Raw genomic sequence first — 22,489 nt, 5'->3', positions numbered from 1 at the left:
GATGCCTTTCACTAAGACAAGAAATACAGAAGGCAAAATATGTCTGAACTATGAGGCTATGAGATCCATCCATCAGTCAGATGCACTTGTCGACATATATCAGAAAACTCAGTCCCAAATGGTTGAAACAGTAAGGGTATGTAGTATCTCATATTACAAGTGTAGAGAAAGGGTGTTTTCTGAGCTGGTTATTTCAGAAGCTCAACAAATTTATCAAAGACCCAGGTTTTTCCAACTCTACACTGTCCTCCTCAGTGTGTCTGTGAGCCCCTCTCATCTCTGTGAGCAAGATGGTCCAGCAGCCCCAGGCATCACACCTTCACACACTGGATTAGTTCCCTAGGGCTGTTAAAACAAAATGTCTCAAACTGAATGGCTTAAGACAACAGAAAATTATTGTCTCACAGTTCTGGAGGCCAGAAATCAGAAAATAAGGTATCAGCTAGGTTAGTTCTTTCTGAGAGCTTTGATGAAGAATATTCCATGCCTTTGGCTTCTGGTGTTAAAAAAATTCCTGGAGGTCCTTGGCTTCAGCTGCAGACTTTCAGTGTCTGCCTCCATTATCACTCAGCATTCCCTCTGTATCTATGTCCAAATTTGCCTTATTTTATAAGGACTCAAGTTGTACTATATTAGGGTCCAGCACACTCCAATATGACCTCATCTTAACCTCTTACATCTACAATGACATCATTCCCAAACAAAATCAACTTCTGAAGTAACCTGCAGTTTAGGACTTCAGCTTACATTTTTAGTGAAACACGCTCAACTCATGATGTACATTAGGCAGAAAGGGAATGTGATGGTTAATTTGATTGGGTCTTTTGTTGCCTAAATATTGTCAAGTATCATTCTGGGTGTCTCTGAAAAGGTGTTTGGGGATGAGATTGAACGAGAGTAAGGCAGAGTGCCTCCCTAATGTGGGTGCGTGCGTGCATGGTAAGTCACTTCAGTTGTGTCCGATTCTTTGCGACCCCATGGACCGCAGCTCACCAGGCTTCTCTGTCCACAGGATTCTCCAGGCTAGAGTACTGGAGTGGGTTCCCGTGCCCTCCTCCAGGAGATCTCCCCAGATCAGAGATGAGATCCCCATCTCCTGCATTGGCGAGTAGGTTCATTACCACTAGCGCCACCTGGGAAGCCCAGTGTGGGTGAGCCTCATCCAATTAGTTGGAGGCTTGAATAAAACAAAAGTAGCAACCTTCTCCCCAGGTAAGAGAGAATTCTTCTACCTGACTGCCTTCACACTGGGACATCGACTTTTTTCCTGCCTCTGGACTCAAACTGAAACGTGAGTTCTTCCTGAATCTTGGGCCACTGGCTTTCAGACTAGATCTACACCATTGCCTCTGGTTCTCAGCCTCCACACTCAGACCAGAACTAAACCATACATTCTCCCAGGTCTCCAGCTTACTGACTCGCCATGTCACTTTTGGAACTTACTAGCCCCCATAATTGCATAAGCCAAGTCCTTATGATAAATCTCTCTCTCACTCACTCTCTACACATTTTGTTGTTGTTGTTTTTCAGTCATTAAGTCATGTCTGACTCTTTGCAACCCCATGGACTGCAGTGTGCCAGGCTCCTCTGTCCTCTACTATCTCCTGGAGTTTGCTCAAATTCATGTCCATTGAGTCGGTGATGATATCTAACCATCTCATCCTCTGCCACCCTCTTCTCCTTTTGCTTTCAATCTTGCCCAGTATTAGGGTCTTTTCTTTGTATATACATCCATCCTATTGGTTCTCTGGAGAATCTTAATGATAAAGGGGACCAGCTCTTCTTGGTATCCATTTTGTCTTTTTTTAGAGTCAAGAAACCTTATTCAGAATCTCTGTTCTCATTAGCCACATTTAGGGGATGGGAGTGCCATGATTGACTTAGACCAATCGGAATTCATCTTAGTGACTTGGGGAAGGTGTGCAAATGTATGCAGCTCTTTACAGGAAACCGCCCTCAGCAGGAAGCCCCTTTCCTGTCACTTTAGCAAAGCTCTGCTGTAACTCACTTTTAAACCAGGCACCCCCAGGCTCTACTAATCTCCCGCCCAAGCATACCTTTCAAATCTTTTAATCACATAGTATGTTGCTTGGCTTGTTGGTTCTTTTCATAGATCAAAGAAATAGAAATGAAGAATAAATAACTAACAGATGATCAGAGCTCTTCCTCAGCTTCCCCTTAAGTAAACTCAACAAAGTGTGTGACTGAACTATGTGAACAAGATAACATCCAGAGAAAGATCAGAGAAGTTGATAAGCCCACACCCCTGCCTGCGTACATTGGGGGATGGTGACGACTCTGACCTCCTATCTCAATGATTAACTGAGGTTCCTTTTTTTGTTTCCCTTTAAAACTTGCTTGGCCAAGCAGAATCTTTGGAGGTGGTTCTTTGGGGAACACTGAGTCCAGCATCTCCCCAAATTGCCAGCATTCTGATTAAAGGCATCTTTTCTTCCTACAGACATTCGTGAGTATTGATTGTGTAAGTGGTGAGCAGTGGGACCCAATTTATTTGTTAACACAAGCTGGAACAAAAGTAAGACTCCTCCAGCACAGAAGCAGGGGAAAGGCTTGCCAGGTCAGCTACAGCAGAGAGCAAGTATCAGGAGGCAGGAGAGCCTCAGGTCAGGACACGGGCAGCCAGGTGCCAGCACCCAGGAGTCAGAGAGATACCAACGAAGGCTTGCCAAGGCTCTAGGCCAGCAGAGCACTGCCTCATGTACCTTGTTGGGGTCAGAATCTGCCTCAGCTAACAAGCCCTTGGACTCTATAGGTGATATCTGGGGGTAAATGGAGTTGTCTGGAAATAGGGTGCAGTTCAGTTCAGTTCAGTTCAGTTGTTCAGTCGTGTCTGACTCTTTGCAATCCCAAGGACACCAGGCTCCCCTGTCCATCACCAATTCCCGGAGCTTACTCAAACTCATGTCCTTCAAGTCAGCCACTAAAGGCAAATCTTGTCTTCCAGTGTAAACAGGAAGATATTTCCTCAGCCATGGAAATGTCAAGATTTCTAGAATTTGCCCACTAATGTCATTCCCACACTCACTCTTACCCTTCAAATGAACTCAGAGAGGCTTCTGTTCTCAGTGACTCCTCTGTGAGACAGTCACATTATCTGTCTCTGTAAATGTCTGTTATCAGAGACAATAAGTTCATCTCCACACGCTGGATGTTTTGAAAGATCGGTACCCACCTGCTTCCTTCCCTTTGGGAGTTTATGCTCTATTCCAGACCCCGAAACAAGAGGCTATAGTTAATATTGCTCATGTATATATAAGGAATGGGGTTTCCCTCATGGCTCAGATGAAGAATCTGCCTGCAATGTGGGAGACCTGGATTCGATCCCTGGATCAGGAAGATCCCCTAGAGAAGGGAATGGCAACCCACTCCAGTATTCTTACCTGGAGAGTCCCATTGACAGAGGAGCCTGGCAGGCTACAGTCTATGGGGTTGCAAAAAGTCGGATGTGACTGAGTGACTAACACACACACACACACACATACACACATATACACATAAGGAATATTTCCAAAATGCTGGGCACTGAGCTGAGGACTTAATGTGTCCTATGGTTTAGTTCTCACGATATAGTGGATACATACTGTTATTTCACTACAGAAAATGGAAGCTCAAAAATATTCCCTGACTTGTTCAGGTTTAGACAAGGAGAGGATTTGGGACTCTCATTCAGCTCATTCAAGCCTGTATTCTTGCCCAGAACACATGGGACAAGTGGTACCTATTGGAATTAGAGAAAGTGAGAAGTTTTTATAGATAGGGTCAAGGTAAAGAACAAAGATCTCCTAAAAGGAGAAAGCTTACCTTAAGGAAGTTCACCTTGAACGATGAATAGAATTTATTACAAGTTTTCTTGCCTTTTTTTCAGAGTGAGATGGTGAGACACAGCAGGGGGCGACGGATTTCTCAAGGTCATGCCACAAGTCGCTAGCCAACCCTAGCCTGTCACTCAAAGTTCCCAGTTCCCAGCTCACTGAATTCAGCTTTGAAGTGGCTGGGGTGGAGCTCTGTCAGGAATTTTAAAAGTCTGAAATAAAACACCCATCTGCATCTTTCCCCTTCTCCTATCCACCTCTCTTGTCTCTCCAGCCTCCGCAAACAACCTTTTTATCATCCCTCCCACCAATCCATAAACTCTCCCAGGAAATGCCAGGACCTGAACACCATATTGGCCAGTAGGGACTCGGTCAACTTCTTTGCCTTCCGGCTGTTCTAAACAAACAAAGGGCAGTGCACAAGTTATTAGTAAATACCAAGGCTTAGTTTATTGTATAAAACTTCAATCCAACAAATAAATGAGCCATCAAGTTTGAATTTATGTAGCATTCAAAACACATTAAAGGCATTTGACCATGACAAAGGCCTTTCCTGTTTTGAATGATGAAGCCAGCACGGCAAATACCCTTCGGATGAGACATTAAGCGAGGCCCTTTCAGTTTGTCTCTGGGGACTGTCAAGGTGGCTAGCGAAGGTTCCAGCACTCTTTCTAAAGGACTCTTTTGGGAGAATCCTATCTTGGTGAATGTCTCCTTTCTTCAAAACAGAGTTTGTGAGCCTATAATGGTCAGAACAATGACAACCGCTCAGCTAGGAGTCATCTAGCTGACTGCCATGAAGCCCTATACTAACTTTGAGATATGCCCAGGGAGACATCAAGGAACCAAGACTTTTCATGAAACAATTCTGGTAGCTGATCACTGGAGGGTCCAGTTGCTATCGTGGACTGTCTCTGAGCAGTCTGCAAATTGATGAATAATACCCCGAAAAGGGTGATGAGCAATGAATGAGATAATCCAGGCATTTGATCAGTTTCAAAGCCTTGTTCAAATAAAAGGTGTTATTATTCATATGAATAATAGTTCAGCTCCACCTTTTCACTCCATTTCAGTTTTTCTTGCTTCAGCTTCAAGCAACAGAAATTATCTCATTCTGCTGGTATTTGTGTTCATGCTGGAAGATTTTGGGTCTCTCTGGTAGCTTAGACAGTAAAGAATCCACCTGGGTTAGATCCCTGGATCTGGAAGATCCCCTGGAGAAGGAAATGGCTACCCATTCTCTGCTCCAAATGAAGATGCTACTAATAATTGGAAGTTGAGTCATGGGAGTTGAGTTTCATTTGGTCAAAATTGAGCCTCCGTGTAAACAGGTGATTCTCAGGCAGGCATCACCTGGAGACTTGGTGCAGAAGAATATTTGTGTGGTCTTTTTCCCAATGCACTTCAATTCTCACCCAAATGAAGAACAAAGGCAAACTTAAAAGTACCCCCTACCAATAAACACCCCCCAAAAGAACTCTAATGAATCTAGGTAGGAGAGGTTGGAAAGGGAATATTCATTCAACAAACTGACTGGGTACTCACCAAGTTCCAGCACTGCATTGGCTGCTGAATTACAAAGATGAGTAAGACACAGGCCCCACTTTTCAGGGCACTGAGACATAAATAGATATGCCAGTAATAGACATACTTCAGCTGGAAGCTGTGGCCAACTAGCTGTGACTTTCGAGGTCTAGTTCTATTCCCTTTTTTGGGCGGGCTCTTGGGGTTAGGACTGATGGGCGTGTATAAGGGTTCTAGTCCCGTTTAGCGCCTCTTTCTTTCACCTGCAGCATCCTGGGTCCTCAGTCTCACCCTGGGGTGGCTGATCTCAGTGGATGCTCCTAAAGGTTCATCTCAAATAAATGCTCTACTACAAGGAACGCAGCGTGATCCAAGAGAGCCGAAAGCAGTCACGGATTTGAAAAGGACAAAGAAGACAAAGAGACTGAAGGCAATAAAGCCAGCCCCTGGCCTCTAAATCTGAACTTTTGTGTAAGAGCTGTAAATAAACACTAATATTGACTAAATTCTTATGCTACACTCTCAATCTCATTAAATTGTCACAACAACCCTGGAAAACAAATATGTACTTCCCTGATCTACTGCTCGGGAAATGGAGGCTCAGTGTAAAGGTCTTTTCTAAGATCCATAGCTAGTATAGTCAGGATTAGAACTCACATATTCACTGACTTCAAATCTGGACCCTGAACTGTGAACTGCACTCTCTCCTCATCCAAGCCCGTTTATCCATGACTTCTTGTTAAAGGCTTGATCTTTTGAAAAATGTACTCTGAACATCAAAGTTTGGGTGAGATGTGTGCTATCCCACGTTGAAGGTCAGGAATGGCGGTGGTAAGGATATACCCCTCATCCAAGGTAAGGAGCAGAGGCTTCGCTTTGCTGGAGCAGCTGTGAAGAGATACCCCATGCCCAAGGTAAGAGAAACCCAAGTAAGATGATAGGTGTTGCAAGAGGACATCAGAGGGCACACACACTGAAACCATACTCACAGAAAACTAGCCAATCTAATCACACTAGGACCACAGCCTTGTCTAACTCAATGAAACCAAGCCATGCCTGTGGGGCAACCCAAGAAGGGCAGGTCATGGTGGAGAAGTCTGACAGAATGTGGTCCACTGGAGAAGGGAATGGCAAACCACTTCAGTATTCTTGCCTTGAGAACCCCATGAACAGTATGAAAAGGCAAAATAATAGGATACTGAAAGAGGAACTCCCCAGGTCAGTAGGTGCCCAATATGCTACTGGAGGTCAGTGGAGAAATAACTGCAGAAAGAATGAAGGGATGGAGCCAAAGCAAAAACAATACCCAGTTGTGGATGTGACTGGTGATAGAAGCAAGGTCCAATGCTGTAAAGAGCAATATTGCATAGGAACCTGGAATGTCAGGTCCATGAATCAGGGCAAATTGGAAGTGGTCAAACAAGAGATGGCAAGGGTGAACGTCGACATTCTAGGAATCAGTGAACTAAAATGGACTGGAATGGGTGAATTTCACTCAGATGACCATTATATCTACTACTGCAGGCAGGAATCCCTTAGAAGAAATGGCGTAGCCATCATGGTCAACAAAAGTCTGAAATGCAGTACTTGGATGCAATCTCAAAAACGACAGAATGATCTCTGTTCGTCTCCAAAGCAAACCATTCAATATCACAGTTATCCAAGTCTATGCCCCAACCAGTAACGCTGAAGAAACTGAAGTTGAACGGTTTTATGAAGACCTGCAAGACCTTTTAGAACTAACAACACCCAAAAAAGATGTCCTTTTCATTATAGGGGACTGGAATGCAAAAGTAGGAAGTCAAGAAACACCTGGAGTAACAGGCAAATTTGGCCTTGGAATGAGGAATGAAGCAGGGCAAAGACTAATAGAGTTTTGCCAAGAAAATGCACTGGTCATAGCAAACACCCTCTTCCAACAACACAAGAGAAGACTCTACATGTGGACATCACCAGATGGTCAACACCGAAATCAGATTGATTATATTCTCTGCAACAAAAGATGGAGAAGCTCTATACAGTCAACAAAAACAAGACCAGGAGCTGACTGTGGCTCAGATCATGAACTCCTTATTACCAAATTCAGACTCAAATTGCAGAAAGTAGGGAAAACTGCTAGACCTAAATCAAATCCCTTATGATTATACAGTGGAAATGAGAAATAGATTTAAGGGCCTAGATCTGATAGATAGAGTGCCTGATGAACTATGGAATGAGGTTTGTGACATTGTACAGGAGACAGGGATCAAGACCATCCCCATGGAAAAGAAATGCAAAAAAGCAAAATGGCTGTCTGGGGAGGCCTTTCAAATAGCTGTGAAAAGAAGAGAGGTGAAAAGCAAAGGAGAAAAGAAAAGATATAAACATCTGAATGCAGAGTTCCAAAGAATAGCAAGAAGAGATAAGGAAGCCTTCTTCAGCGACCAATGCAAAGAAATACAGGAAAACAGAAGAATGAGAAAGACTAGAGATCTCTTCAAGAAAATTAGAGATACCAAGGGAACATTTCATGCAAAGATGGGCTCCATAAAGGACAGAAATGGAATGGACCTAACAGAAGCAGAAGATATTAAGAAGAGGTGGCTAGAATACACAGAAGAACTATACAAAAAAGATCTTCACGACTGAGATAATCATGATGTGATCACTAATCTAGAGCCAGACATCTTGGAATGTGAAGTCAAGTGGGCCTTAGAAAGCACCACTATGAACAAAGCTAGTGGAGGTGATGGCATTCCAGTTGAGCTGTTTCAAATCGTGAAAGATGATGCTGTCAAAGTGCAGCACTCAGTATGCCAGCAAATTGGGAAAACTCAGCAGTGGCCACAGGACTGGAAAAGGTCAGTTTTCATTCCAATCCCAAAGAAAGGCAATGCCAAAGAAGGCTCAAACTACCGCACAATTGCACTCATCTCACATGCTAGTAAAATAATGCTCAAAATTCTCCAAGCCAGGCTTCAGCAATACGTGAACCATGAACTCCCTGATGTTCAAGCTGGTTTTACAAAAGGCAGAGGAACCAGAGATCAAATTGCCAACATCTGCTGGATCATCGAAAAAGCAAGAGAGTTCCAGAAAAACATCTATTTCTGCTTTATTGACTATGCCAAAGCCTTTGACTGTGTGGATCACAATAAACTGTGGAAAATTCTGAGAGAGATGGGAATACCAGACCACCTAACCTGCCTCTTGAGAAATCTGTATGCAGGTCAGGAAGCAACAGTTAGAACTAGACATGGAACAACAGACTGGTTCCAAATAGGAAAAGGAGTATGTCAAGGCTGTATATTATCACCTTGCTTATTTAACTTCTATGCAGAGTACATCATGAGAAACGCTGGACTGGAAGAAACACAAGTTGGAATCAAGACTGCCGGGAGAAATATCAATAACCTCAGATATGCAGATGACACCACTCTTATGGCAGAAAGTGAAGAGGAACTAAAAAGCGTCTTGATGAAAGTGAAAGAGGAGAGCGAAAAAGTTGGCTTAAAGCTCAACATTCAGAAAACAAAGATCATGGCATCTGGTCCCATCACTTCATGGGAAATAGATGGGGAAACAGTAAAAAACAGTGTCAGACTTTATGTTTTGGGGCTCCAAAATCACTACAGATGGTGACTAGAGCCATGAAATTAAAAGACACTTACTCCTTGGAAGAAAAGTGATCACCAACCTAGATAGCATATTCAAAAGCAGAGACATTACTGACTAAGGTCCATCTAGTCAAGGCTATGGTTTTTCCTGTGGTCGTGTATGGATGTGAGAGTTGGACTGTGAAGAAGGCTGAGCACCAAAGAATTGATGCTTTGAACTGTGGTGTTGGAGGACTCTTGAGAGTCCCTTGGACTGCAAGGAGATCCAACCAGTCCATTCTGAAGGAGATCAACCCTGGGATTTCTTTGGAAGGAATGATGCTAAAGCTGAAGCTCCAGTACTGTGGCCACCTCATGCGCAGAGTTGACTCATTGGAAAAGACTCTGATGCTGGGAGGGATTGGGGGCAGGAGGAGAAGGTGACGACCGAGGATGAGATGGCTGGATGGCATCACGGACTCGATGGACGTAAGTCTGAGTGAGCTCCGGGAGATGGTGATGGACAGGGAGGCCTGGCGTGCTGCGATTCATGGGGTCGCAAAGAGTCGGACACGACTGAGCAACTGAACTGAACTGAACAAGAACTGGACCTACTAAGTGCTGAACAGATGACAGTTCCTTCTCCTTCTACTGTTATTATTATCATGCTATGGCAAGAGCTTAGAGAATAGAACTCAATTCTGGCAAAAAGCCTTGGGACAAATCAGACCTGGAAGATTATCAATATATTCGGAGCAGAACCCAGGTCCTAAAGAAAAGACAGAACTGGGCAATTTCTCAAGACTTCTTATGGAAAGACAGAACTCTGTGCTAAGCAGCAAGGTTCCCAAGTGTGTGTCCATTCATCCACCTTTCCATCCATCCATTTATCCATCCAACAAAATCTTTTTTTTTAATATCAGTTTTTAGTTAATTTTATCTTATTCTAATATTTAGCGACTTCCCTGGTAGTCCAGTGGTTAAGACTCTGTGCTCCAATGCAAGGGCCACAGGTTTGATCCCAGGTTGGAGAACTAAGATCCTGCATAGCACACGACACAGCCTAAATAATAATAATATTTATTTGACTGCACTGGGTCTTAGTTGCAGCACGTGAACTCTTAGTTGCAGTATGTGGGATCTACTTCCCTGACCAGGGATCAAACCCGGGCCATCTGCATTACGAGTGTGGAGCCTTGGCCACTGGACTACCAGGGAAGTCCCTAACAAAATTTGTCTATGCGTATCTAATGTGCCTGGCACTGAGTTTGAAAGGATGAACAAAATAGAGGTCACTGTGATCCCAGGAAGTTCATAGGTGGGGAAGATGCACAACAGTAAACACACAAGAAAATAAATACATCCTCACAAATTGAGAAAAGCATTATGACTATGATGTACAGGTGCTGTGCTAGAGGACGGTGGAGGAGGGCCCCTACTGAGAATAGATTGTCTAGGAAGGCCTGTCCAAAGAGGTGACATTTAAAAGAGATTAGAAGGATAAGAAGAAGGAGGGGATGGGACAGAGTGACCTGAGTGCCGCCCTCACCGAGCTGCCCACAAACCACTTAATGGCAAGTCCTACTGATATAACAGCTCACCTGCAAACTCTCAGCTAAAGTGGGAGTGGGAAGTTTTGGGAATGTCTCTCCCTGAACTGTTGGTTCAGAGACCTCGGCCCTCTGGTCCTAACGGTGGTGTCCTGCAGGGCCTCAACAACAAGAACTCCAGTAGGCACGGACGAGCTGCTGTCCAAACCCTCCCCCAATTCCTCACGGGATACAGTGAATAAAGGGGTTCCGGGAGTGGATCTGGGGACCCTGGTGGGGACACACCACTCAATGAGCTTTAGTCAGCCTGTTTTCCAAAGCCCCAAACAGAGCACTACTGCTATTTACATTCCAATGTAAATTAAGCTGCCTTCAACTGGCAAGGCTGTGTAAACTTGTGTTTAATGTCAGGTTTATATTAATATTTGCATTAACAAGATTGATCGTTTACATAACAATGCATACGTAAAGTCTGGGCTAGGTTTGGGTTTACACACATTTGCATAATGTTTACAGATTGATTGATTCGACAAACTGTGCATAAATCCACGTCAACTGCTAGTTGTTTGTTTATTTTTTCTCCTGGGGCTTGATAGCCTATATCTTAATAAATGAGTGAAACTGAACCTGAGTCCTCTGTTACAACCTTCACAGAAGATGTAATAGTTCTGAAAAGTAATTTTTGATGAAAAAGACTGAGATGAAATCATTGTGGCTATTTTCTCCTTTCATCTCCAGCACTGAGTATAAGAAGGAGGTCACCAGCTTTAAACTATGCTCTAACAGAGATAAAGCCCAGCTGTAGGCAGAAAATCTGGATTCAGAACTCCCTCCGCCTGTGCCATCCTGGAGAGTTTCCTAGAGAAGTTCAGATTTGGTGGGGACCTTAATGGATCATCTGAACCTCCGCTACATTGGTCCCCAGAAGGCAGATGAGGGCAGCTTCCTTTTATGCCTTCCTTTAATTCCTTTTAACCAGCTCCTCTTGGTTAAAGAATGATCTGGATATTAGCCCCAACCTCAAGCAGAGGGAAATCTGGAAAGGAGCAGAAGCAAAAAAGGAAAGGCACAATGTAGAAAGAAATGAAAATGAACTAATTAAAAAAATTTTTTAAATTATTTTTCGTGGACCTCCAAAAGTTCAGTTAATGACTTCCTCAGCTTGTAGCACAGATAGTGTCTACATGGGCCCATGCAAGGCCCTGGTTTCCCCTCCAATTCACCCCCACCCTACAAAGGGGTACCACACAAATAAATGTGCCCAGCAGATCCCTGCAGATCATGGAAATAATGAAGACCAACTAAATGAGAATAAGCAGAGGCAATTTACTCTGAGTTTGCTACAGCAAAGTCAGCTACTGTCACTCGCGTCCTGGCAGGGACTCAAAGGCAGCCAGAGGAGTGGGAAAGCTTTATAGTAGGAAAAGAGAGAAGGCTTCCAGAATGCCCAGATTGGAGAAGCTGTTGGCATGTTAAGTTGGAGGCCAGCTAACTAGAAGACAGATAGCCTATGCGATTGGTTAGTGGTTCCTATTTAACACTCTCTGGTAGGTTTTCGAAGGTGGAAGGGGGGCAACTATTAGACAAACTGTGAATTATTAATCAAGTCCTGGCTGTACATACAAGCTCAGACACTCAGTCGTGTCTGACTCTTTGCAACCCCATGGACTGTAGGTGGCCAGGCTTCTCTGTCCACGGAATTCTCCAGGCAAGAACACTGCAACGGGCTGCCATTTCCTCCTCCAGAGGATATTCGCAACCCAGGAATCAAACCCACATCTCCAGCACTTACTTCGTTGGCAGGCAGATTCTTTACCACTGCACCACCTGGAAAGTTCCTAGTCCTCCTGGCCATTTGGGGTCAATTGTTACAGAAGTTATTATTTAACTTCCTGGGTTGATTAACAGTCTGACTTCCTACAAGAAAGACTTACAGCAGGCTGGCTTCCTAGGCTAGTTATTGAGTTAACTACTGGTTTCCTGGACAGGTTGCTGCAGGTGGTGGGTTAGAGTTCTATTTTTATACATGGTCTGTCCACTGTCTGTTTGTATGTTCATTCTCAAGATGCAGGTACCTTATAAAATACACAGTGGTAAGTCAAAGAAGCAGAAACATTTTATGACATCCCTTATATGCGGAATCTAAAAAGACACGATACAAATAAACTTCATTTACAAAACAGAAACAGATTCACAGACTTAAGAGAATGAAGTTATGGTTGCCAGGGGGAAGGATTGGGGGAAAGGATAGTTAGGGAGTTTGGGATGGACAGGTACATACAGGTACATTATTTAAAATGGATAACCAACAAGGACCTCCTGAATAGCACAGGGAACTCTCCTCAATGTGGCAGCCTAGACGGAAGGGGAGTTTGGGAGAGAATGGAAACATGTCTATGTACGGCTGAGACCTTCTGCTGTTCACCTGAAACTATCAAAACATTGTTAATCGGCTATACTCCAATACAGAATAAAACGTTTAAAAAAATACATGCTGCTATTTTCTGTGTGTTTGTATTTTGAACTTATTAGAAAGTATTGTGTTAAAATTTCTTGCTTATCTATTCATTCAGTACTAAGAGTCAAGGGTGTTATCTGGATTGCTATATGTGGTGAGGACAGGGAAGCCTGGCATGCTGCAGTTCATGGGGTTGCAAAGAGTTGTACATGACTTAGCAACTGAACAACAACAATATCAGACATTGTACCTTACAGTTGCATGTATACAATAGAGTATATCCATTTGAACACACTTTCACATTTAAGAGTTGCCTCTGGTATCCACTACCACTAAGAGGGCTGAGAGCAAGATCCTCATGCATGCTCACATAAGAGTATGCCAGAGTAGGCCAGATTCTTTACAGTCTGAGCCACCAGAACCTTTCACAGTTAGGTATTAATCTGAAGTTCATTTTTGTATATAATATGAATCAGATTCCTACCTCACACCATATGCCAACACCAAATGTAGAGCAATACTTTTCTTCTCCACTAATTTTTGGTGGCATATTTACTATGATAAAGTTACTGTTCCTATCTTATTCTGTCTGACTTTCTGTTCTGTTTTATCAATCTTTTCCTGGGCCTGGCTAAAATTCTAAAATAGAGGATAGGCGGATGTAAGGAGTGGAATTGGGTACACCCATGAAGCCTACATTTGGAAATTTATTGGAGTTTGGCTGTTTTATTATTACATGCTAACTTCCTCTATATTTGTTTTTAATATCACAATTTAAAGGAAGACATTTTAAAATGCATGGTTTAGGGCTGTAGGGTTTTCAGTGAGAAAGCCTGAGGTCCCTGACATTCTAGTATCAGGAATTAGCCAACTTTTTATGGAAAGAGTCAGTAGTAAATACTTCACGTTTTGCAAGTCTAAATGACTCAACTTTGCCCTTGAGGCATGAAAGCAGCCATAGACAACACGGTTGCAAAGAGCATGGCTGTGACCAATCAGGCTGTATTTACAAAAACAGCCTGGACTGGGCCTAGAGGAGACAGTTTACCAAACCCTATCCTGTAAGACTTGGAGCAGCTTCCTTATCCACATGAGGTAACCATGACCTTTCACTGTGAAACTCATCAAGGAAACTATTCTCTTTTTATCTATTTTTTTTCCTGTTTAAAAATTTTCTATTGGATGAAACCCTTGCAAAAGGGAATGGCAACCCTCTCCAGTATTCTTGCCTGAAGAATTCCATGGACAGAGGAGCCTGGCAGGCTACGGTCCATGGGGTCGCAAAGAGTCGGAGACAGCTGAGTGACTAACACTCTGATTTTCATAGTTGATTTACAATGTCGTGTTAGTTTCAGGTGTACAGCAAAGTGAATCAGTTACGCACATACATATATCCACTCTTCTGTAGATTCTTTCCCCATATATTCCATTACAGTGTATTGAGTAGAGTTCCTTGTGCTGTATGTTAGGTCCTTATTAGCTAACTATCTTATATAGTAGTGTGAATATGTAAACCCAAAACTTTCTATTTATCCCTCTCTCTCTGACCCCATGGTAACTATGTTTGTTTTCTACATCTGTGACTCTATTTCTGTTTTGTAAATATGTTCATTTTTACCTTATTTTTAGATTTCACATATAAGTGATATCACATGATAAAAGATACTATTATTTTTGATAAGAGACCCAGATCTACAGAGCTGGGCATCAGATGTGTTCATTTGCTATCCCAGTATTACTTATAATAAATGATATGATAAATTATATGATAATAGATAACCAAAATAGTTTTCAGAAAATCATTAGGAAAAATATGCAGATTATTATGCAGCCATTAAAAAATGTTTACAGAAATCATTAATAGCATATGTAAATGTTTATGATATAATACTAACTTTAAAATGAGTACAAAAATAACATACATACATAAGATATAAACTATATTTTAAAATATACAGAGAAAAACCTAAAAGGAAAAATGTTAGTGATCACTCTCTAGATGCATAAAGTTATGGATGATTTTTAATTTCATCTGAATACTTGTATGAATTTTCTATTTTTTTTATAGTGGAGCTATATTATTTTTAACATAAACATATTTTCTAAGAAATTTTAAGGATGATATCCATAAAACAATCTAGGTGAATCCCCTCAGTGTCAAGGAGCACTGAGCAGATGGACAATAGGAAAGTTTTCTAGGGACTTCCCTGGTAGTCCAATGGTTAAGAATCTACCTGTCAATGCAGGGGACATGGGTTCAATCCCTGGTCTGGGAAGTTCCCACACATCATGGAGCAACTAGGTCCATGCACCACAACTACCGAAGCCTGCATGCCTAACGCCTGTGCTCCGCAACAAGAGAAGCCGCCACAAGTAGAGAGTAGATCCCACTCTCAGTAACCAGAGAAAGCCCAAGAGTAGTAACAAAGATCCAGCATAGACAAATAAATAAATTAAATTCGAAAAGAAAGGCTTTCTAGTTACATCCTAGTAATTCAGAATGTGCAACAATTCCAACCAAAAACAGCTGCACCAGGCAGGGGCATGAGGGGGTTGCGCTAGCGAACAGAGTGAACCACCAGGGGCTGTGGACAGCAGGCTTTGTAGTATCAAAAGGGTGAAGTGCCCCTGGTTCCAGAGAAAGGATACAGTAAGCTTGTTTGAATAAATCTTTGGGCCCACAAGGAACTGAGAGGAAAGCAAGAACTACACCTGGTCTGTTTAACGGGGCTAAGAGATCTGGTCTCCAGGAGCAGAGCGGGAACCTTGGCTGCTGTTGTTCAACCGTTCAGTCGTGTCCAATTCTTTGCGCCCCCGTGGACTGCAGAACCTTGGGGTTAGGCCTTTTGAGGACCTCCTGATTTTATCAATGCCAAGGCAGCCTATAATATGAAACCTTAATTTTAGGCCTTGCACCATACCCATATTAAAAATGGTGTTAATGGTAAAAGCAAAATCAAGAGGATTGACAGCAAGGAGATGAAGCAGAAGTTGTCATTGAATGAGGCAAACTGAAATGAAGGGGGGTCAGACAGCACCCCAAGGGAAGGGTACCACTCTTTCCAAAATGCTTTGCACTCTTCAGAAGAATCTTTCTTATTTCAAGTGTATTGAAGAATTGGCAAGGCTGGTCTTTCTGGGAAGATCCTCAAGGGCAACGTTTCAGGGCATTTGAGCTTATGAAGATGATGAACACTGGCAGGCTCCCATCCTGGAGCCTGTTCAACACCTACCAATGGGTCTTGCTAGTGTGATTTTAAATGCCCATAAAAATCAAGCTTTATTGATGGGGAAAACATAATATCTCTTTGGAAGTGGGCCCTGTTTTGTGTAAAAAGAGTATCCACAATGTTCCAACTATAGATAACTGACACAGGAGTCCTCTGGGGCTATCTCAGCCTCGAACGTAAATGTCTGAAGAACTCATTAAAAACAGCATGACTGGCATCTAAGTTATGTTGCTTTTGCCTGCATTTCAGATGCTCCATTGGGTCAGAGACCAAATTATTTTCACTATGCGGGATGAAAAGAAGTTTGCAGTTCTTTCTCAATTTGCTTTGGGCACATGCATGTGTGTCACTATTATTTTTTATCTTCAACTCATCAAGATTGAATTATTTTCTGTACGTTTACATCCTCACACAGGAAAGAGGGCGTGAGTACAGAAGCTGAAAGCCCCTCGACTTGCTGGGGAGATGTGCAACCTTATGTGTAGCACTTGGCAAGGGATCTCCTATCTGCCCTTCCCCCCATGTATGTGTGCATGCACATAACACACACACGCACAGAGTTGCACACTAATGCCCTATACAGCCAGGGCGCCAGCCTCACTTTGCTGCTTGCCACCCTCTTCTGTCACTCCTGCCAGGGAGAACATGGGCAGACATCACCGTGTCTTCCTCCCAGCAGCCCTTCTGTTTGGAATGCTGTTCCCTGCCCGTCTCCTCTCACCTTCACCTCCTTCCTCACCATCTTCTATTGGCTGACCCATAGCCACCCTTCAGAGCTCACTTCCTCAGAGAGGCACCAACTTTAATTAGAATCCTGTATTTCTTGTCCTGTCACCCTCTGTGTGCGGAGATGCCCTAGGTGCATGCTCACGCAATTCTAGACTGTAGTCCAGACACCCAAGACCCTGTATTCCTGACGCTCCACCGTGGGCCCCACCCCGGCGTGCACAGGAGCCTTGCCTGGGTCCTTTCTCCTGAAGGCAGAGCCATGAGCAGTGTACACATCACCAGGCCTGAGGGAGTGATCTGCGGATGGAGCAGAGTGGGGCAGAGACTAGGGTGAGAGCAATGGGGTACAGGTGGTGCCCTGTAGTAGGAAGGGCAGGCCTGAGGGCACCCCCTGCTTTGAACCTTCAAGGGCTCCTCCCTGCCCCCAGGAAGTCATCCAAACTCCTCAGAGTCTGATGTGAGGCCCTTTTCTTTCCACACTTCATTTCTGGCTGCTTCTCCTGGCTTCCCTCTCAAATTGGCACTCCAGACCTACTAAACGCCTACCCTCCCCAGATAATTGACCCTATTTTAGCATTGTTTCTTCACTTTCTGATCCCCTTCCTCTGCTCTGCTCCTTGAGGGCTGGCACCAGGGCTCACCATGCACTGGTGTCTCCCCAGCACCCAGGACTGGGCTCAGCACAAAGCAGGCTCTTGGGAAATATGTGTTGGGGGTTAGGGGGCGGAGGAGCTGGATTTCCTGCCTTTGGGATTAGAGCACAGAACCCCTCAACAGCCCTGTCCATACTGCCAGCCTCTGAGAGTGCTACTCAGCGCAGGCTGGGGCTGAGATAGGGAAAAGAGAAATCAGGGGTTAAAGGGCATATAGTAAGTAACAGGAAACGTTCACATGGAGGTAACAGTGAGAACAAGACCTTGTTAGAAGTTCCTCCTAAATCAGAAGCTCCAGACCCCATGCTGTCTCCACCATGAGCTTGCCGGGTGGGCTCTAATTCAAGGGATTGCCCTGGGGTCTAAATCCAGAACTTTCTCAAGTTCTCGGTCTAGGACACTGCTATGTACATGTGAATCTTGCCTAAGGAATGCAAAGAAACGGTTTAGGTTAATTAAAAACACACACAAAACACATCTGCAGTTTTTTCCACGTGCTGCCACTTTTTTTTTTTTTTTTTTTTCCATTTAGAGAACATGTTCCCAGGATAGCCCTGAGTTTGAGCTTTGGTAGACATGTATATCATTTCAGTCCTGGTTCCACCGCTTACAACCTGTCAGAGGTCTTGTGACACAAAAGCAGCCACAGACCATGTATAGCTGAGGACACGGTCAAATCCCAGGGAAACTATTTACAAAAGCAGACAGTGAGCTGCTCTGGTCCACTGGCCATAGTTGGCCAACCTCTGTCCGCAGTGATAAGTATATCACATTTCATCTGAAAAAAAAATTGAGGGATATAATACTAATTTCTAGCAGTTGAAGCGATGTTATATGAAATTCCCTTCACATTTTTTTAATGAACTAAATCACTAGAGAAATATACACTAGTAGTAGTGATGGTAATGTAAATGTGTTATTGTTTCATTAATAAATCACATTTATTAAGCACCCCCTGTACACGAGGTGCAGTGCTTTCGTTATTTTCCTGACTCCTCACTAAACATCTCTCAAAAGAAAAAAAGAAAGCATTCCTCTCCAATTGACTGATAAGGAAACAGAGGCTCAGAAACAGGCTCAAAAGATACACAGGTGATTGGAGACAGGGCTGAAGTTTAAGAGCAGTTTCATATCCAAAGCAGTGCCCTCAGAAGGAAAAAAAAAAAACAGAAATGGAAATGTGTGAGGGGTGAAAATAACATGCAAGTAGATGAACAAATGGGCATACACAGACAGGTCCCAGTTGTGTTTAGGAGGACAGGACCAGGCAATACTCCTTGGTTATCAAAAGATGGCTGATACTTGCTATGGTATCTGGAGCAAGACACTTCCCTCGGCTTCTCCTGGGCGGGGCCCCAGATTTAAATCCTAAACAAGACAAGCTCCCAATGGTGGGCTCTGCCAGCAGCGGAGAGCTGGCCTTCTCTGCAAGGGATTTCCTGAGTCACAACGTAGCCCTCCAGAACTTTCTGGGCCTGCCTCAGCCCCGGGAAGGCTGGAGCAGCCGGTGCCCCTTGAGTGCCGAGTCCTCTGCCTAGAGAAGGCCAGATTTAGCAGTCTGTCACACACAGTCCGCCTCATCATGACACAGGGCTCCGAGATGCAGGCAGCACAGGCAGGCAGAAAGGCATCTGTCGGCGCGCAGACAGGGATTAGAGAGGCCGGGGGCTTGGGGGGGGGGGGGGGGGGGGGAGAGGATAATGACGCCATTTGCTCTTCTATAAAGCGCCTGTCAGGAGGAAAGGATTAGGCTAATTGAAGAAATCGCCAGCACTTACGTCAAAGGTGGCTGCAAAGCGATTGCTTTATCTTGCATCTCACCTGCTTCAGAGACCCAGCTCGAGGAGGCCTACCCACGGCTCCACTTTGTCCCCAGCAACTCTTTTCAGAAATAGTTTGAGTTGGCGTTAGCCATTCTGCAAAGGAGAGAGGAGCTAAAAATAAGCTCATGAGAAAGCGGATCCCTCCCTGCCTTTTTTTTTTTTAAACTTCCCAAGCTTACATGGAGTTTCCCAGAGAAAGATAAAGAGCTGGTTTTCCTGAGCTGGTTTTACATATCTGTGTACATGTAACAGGCAAAATAAATATCACTGAGGGTCTACATACTGCGCTGGGACAGGTGGCAGCCTTCTCAGACATTTTTTTTCTGGAACATTACCTTATGCTCCTGGGAGTTGTGTTGCATGCAAAGAGAAAGCACAGACTTCAGAATCATTTATCACTGGTCTCCCCTTCTGTAACACCTCGAGTCTCAAACATCTCCAAACCCAGAACCAACCTGAAAGGCATAGGCTTTTGTTTTCTGTCACACAAATGCAACTCAGCTTTTGAGGTTGCCAGGTGACAGATTTTTGCATCCTCTCTGTAATGAATTTGGAATCACAGCAAATCATCAGAAAGGTTTCCTCCTTCTTTTAGTTCAAGGTATTATACTACATCTACTCAAATAATGGGTTTTCCAGGTCATTCAGACGATAAAAGAATCTGCCTGCAATGCAGGAGACCCGTGTTCTATCCCTGGGTTGGCAAGATTCCCTGGAGAAGGGAATGGCAACCCACTCCAGTACTCTTGCCTGGAAAATTCTATGGACAGAGGAGCTTGGCGGGATAGAGTCCACAGGGTCACAAAGATTTGGACACAACTGACTAACTAACACTACTCAAATAATATTTGACAAGTGGCTGCTATTTCCCAATGAATAAAATATCACCTCTGAAAAATATGATCAGCTGCTTAATTTTTACCATGATACACTCTTTGACTGTCTTAGAAAATGAATTGCCTGATGAATTCAGAGATGTTTGTTTGAGTGCTTGGGACTGGAAACCTGGCTTCATTCCCTGTCACTGTCTAGCTTTTTGACCTTGAGTGAGTTATTTCGACCCACTTTGATTTCGTCATTGGTATCATGAGGGAGTAACACTGCCCACGTTGAGCTGTTGTGAAGGTTACATGAGATGGCTCAAGAAAGGCAGAGAGGAGGCAGTCCAGAGTGGGAGCTTTCCTCGCTGTCATCATCTGCCAGAAAGGCATAAGGTATTGTGTTAGTCAGGGTTCTTCAGAGAAACAGAACCAACACGATGTAAATATGTATGTATACAGAATAAAGAGAGGCGAGTGAATTTTAAGGAATTGGCTCATGCAGTTGTGGGGGCTGGCAAGTCCAAAATGTACAGGGCTGGCTGTCAGGCTGGAAATTCCTGCAGGAGTGAACATTACAGTCTGGAGTCCAAAGATAGTCAGGAGGCAGAATTTCTTCATCTTCGGAGATCTCAGCCTTTTTTTCTTAAGGACTTGGACTGACTGGCTGAGGTCCACCCCCATTACAAAGGGTAATCTGCTTTACTTCGACTCTTATTGATTTCAATGTTAATCACATCTTTAAAATATATTTTTTTACAGCAACATGTAGGCTGGTGTTTGACCAAACAACTGGGCACCGTAGCTTAGCCAAGTTGACATGTTAACCATCACAGGTATGTTATCTCTTACTATAGGGAATGGGTTTCCCTGGTGATTCAGTCAATAAAGAATCCGCCTGCAATATGGGAGACCTGGGTTTGATTCCTGGGTTGGGAAGACCCCCTGGATAAGGGCATGGCAACCCTCTCCAGTATTTTTATCCAGAGCCAGGGACAGAGGAGCCTGGCAGGCTGCAATCTGTGGGGTCACAAAGAGTCAGACACAACTGAGGAGCTAAGCACAGCACACACTACGGGGAACATCACAGCTATCCGAGCAGCAAGCATGGAATAAACCATAGATTAGCAACACATGCGTTTATAAAGGCACAACAACAACACAAAAGGTGCGACAGCCCACCACCTGCTTAGCGCCTTCGTCCCAGGACCTATCAGAAGCCGAGAAGGAGGAAGATCCCCCGGTGTGATGGAAAACACTTCACGCTGGCCTCTCTTAGAGCTCGTGTCCCGCTTCCAGCCTTCTCTGCCCTGGATGAGTGTGCAGCTCCTCAGGCAGTTCCCTGGATGTCTCCAAACTTCCTGAGCTGCAACTCATAATAAACACATCAGCCCTGCCTCCCGCACAGGGAAACTGTGAGAGAAAAGTGAGACAACTCTTGGGAGGGGCTTTGTAAGTAAACCATGAAGAGTCCTAATAGACATAACACATTATCTATCCTACAGGGACGTAATGTCCCTCTGGACAGAGGGAGTCCAGTTATTTGTACCAAAACAAGTAAAAGGCAACTCTCCTAGATCATAAATTGGACCTAACTCTAATATTAGCTTATATCATTAATATTTTCAATTAAAATTAATCTTCTCACTGTCTTGGAATTTCAAAAGGTTTTTTAGGTGCAAATTCAGTGACTGAGTTGTCTGAACACTAACCTTTCTCTCCCCCGCCTCCCCGCCACCATCTCAATAAATTTTCACTGCGTTTGGCCAGAGGTCAAGTTCCCAGGTGGTACCAGTGATAAAGAACCTGCCTCCCAATTCAGGAGACGTAAGAGATATGGGCTCAATCCCTGGGTCAGGAAGATTCCCTAGAGGAGGGCATGGCAACCCACTCCAGCATTCTTGCCTGGAGAACCCCGTGGACAGAAATGCCTGGCAAGCTACGGTCCATAGGGATGCAAAGGGTCAGACACGACTGAAGCAACTTAGCACAGCACAGCACAAGTATTTGAGCAGAAAGTATTTCATTGCATTTGAGCAGAGCTCAAAGCAGCAGGTCTAACAAATGTTTGTTGTAGGTGATTTATTCATTACAGAGATGTTTATGGAGCCCTTGCCACGTGCCAGGCACCACGCTGGGCTTTGGTTGGGGGGTGGGGGTGGGGACTTGAAGTGCTGAGCCCAGTCATAGCACAGTGTAAGTGCTCGACAAAGGCCAGCTATTTATTATTTGTTCATATGCTGTTATGTGGTCATTTTTGAAAAAGAAAGATAGGATTACTGCTTTAAAATATAGA

At 43.9% G+C, this 22,489-nt stretch overlaps 1 protein-coding gene across 9 annotated transcripts in view; it reads right to left on the bottom strand.

Annotated features, from left to right (window-relative positions):
• The window catches only part of SOD3 (superoxide dismutase 3), a 91,896-nt gene extending 70,349 nt beyond the window's left edge, over window positions 1-21,547 (bottom strand). For 3 of the 9 annotated variants that reach the window (XM_060416925.1, XM_060416929.1, XM_060416923.1), the window contains exon 1: window positions 19,331-19,439. Coding sequence is in view for 2 of the 9 variants with exons in the window: in XM_060416929.1 (XP_060272912.1) it covers window positions 19,331-19,368 (38 nt within the window). In the remaining 7 variants the exon portion in view is untranslated. Of the gene's footprint in view, window positions 1-3,822; window positions 19,469-21,378 lie in introns of those variants that run through there. The other 6 variants (XM_042251274.2, XM_042251271.2, XM_060416928.1 and 3 more) reach the window with 4 other exon arrangements.
• Between the last annotated feature and the right edge of the window lie 942 nt (window positions 21,548-22,489).

Source organism: Ovis aries, chromosome 6, assembly GCF_016772045.2.
Source record: "Ovis aries strain OAR_USU_Benz2616 breed Rambouillet chromosome 6, ARS-UI_Ramb_v3.0, whole genome shotgun sequence".
In the NCBI taxonomy this organism is placed as follows: Eukaryota; Metazoa; Chordata; class Mammalia; order Artiodactyla; family Bovidae; genus Ovis; species Ovis aries.
This window is presented reverse-complemented; position numbering and strand designations above follow the sequence as displayed.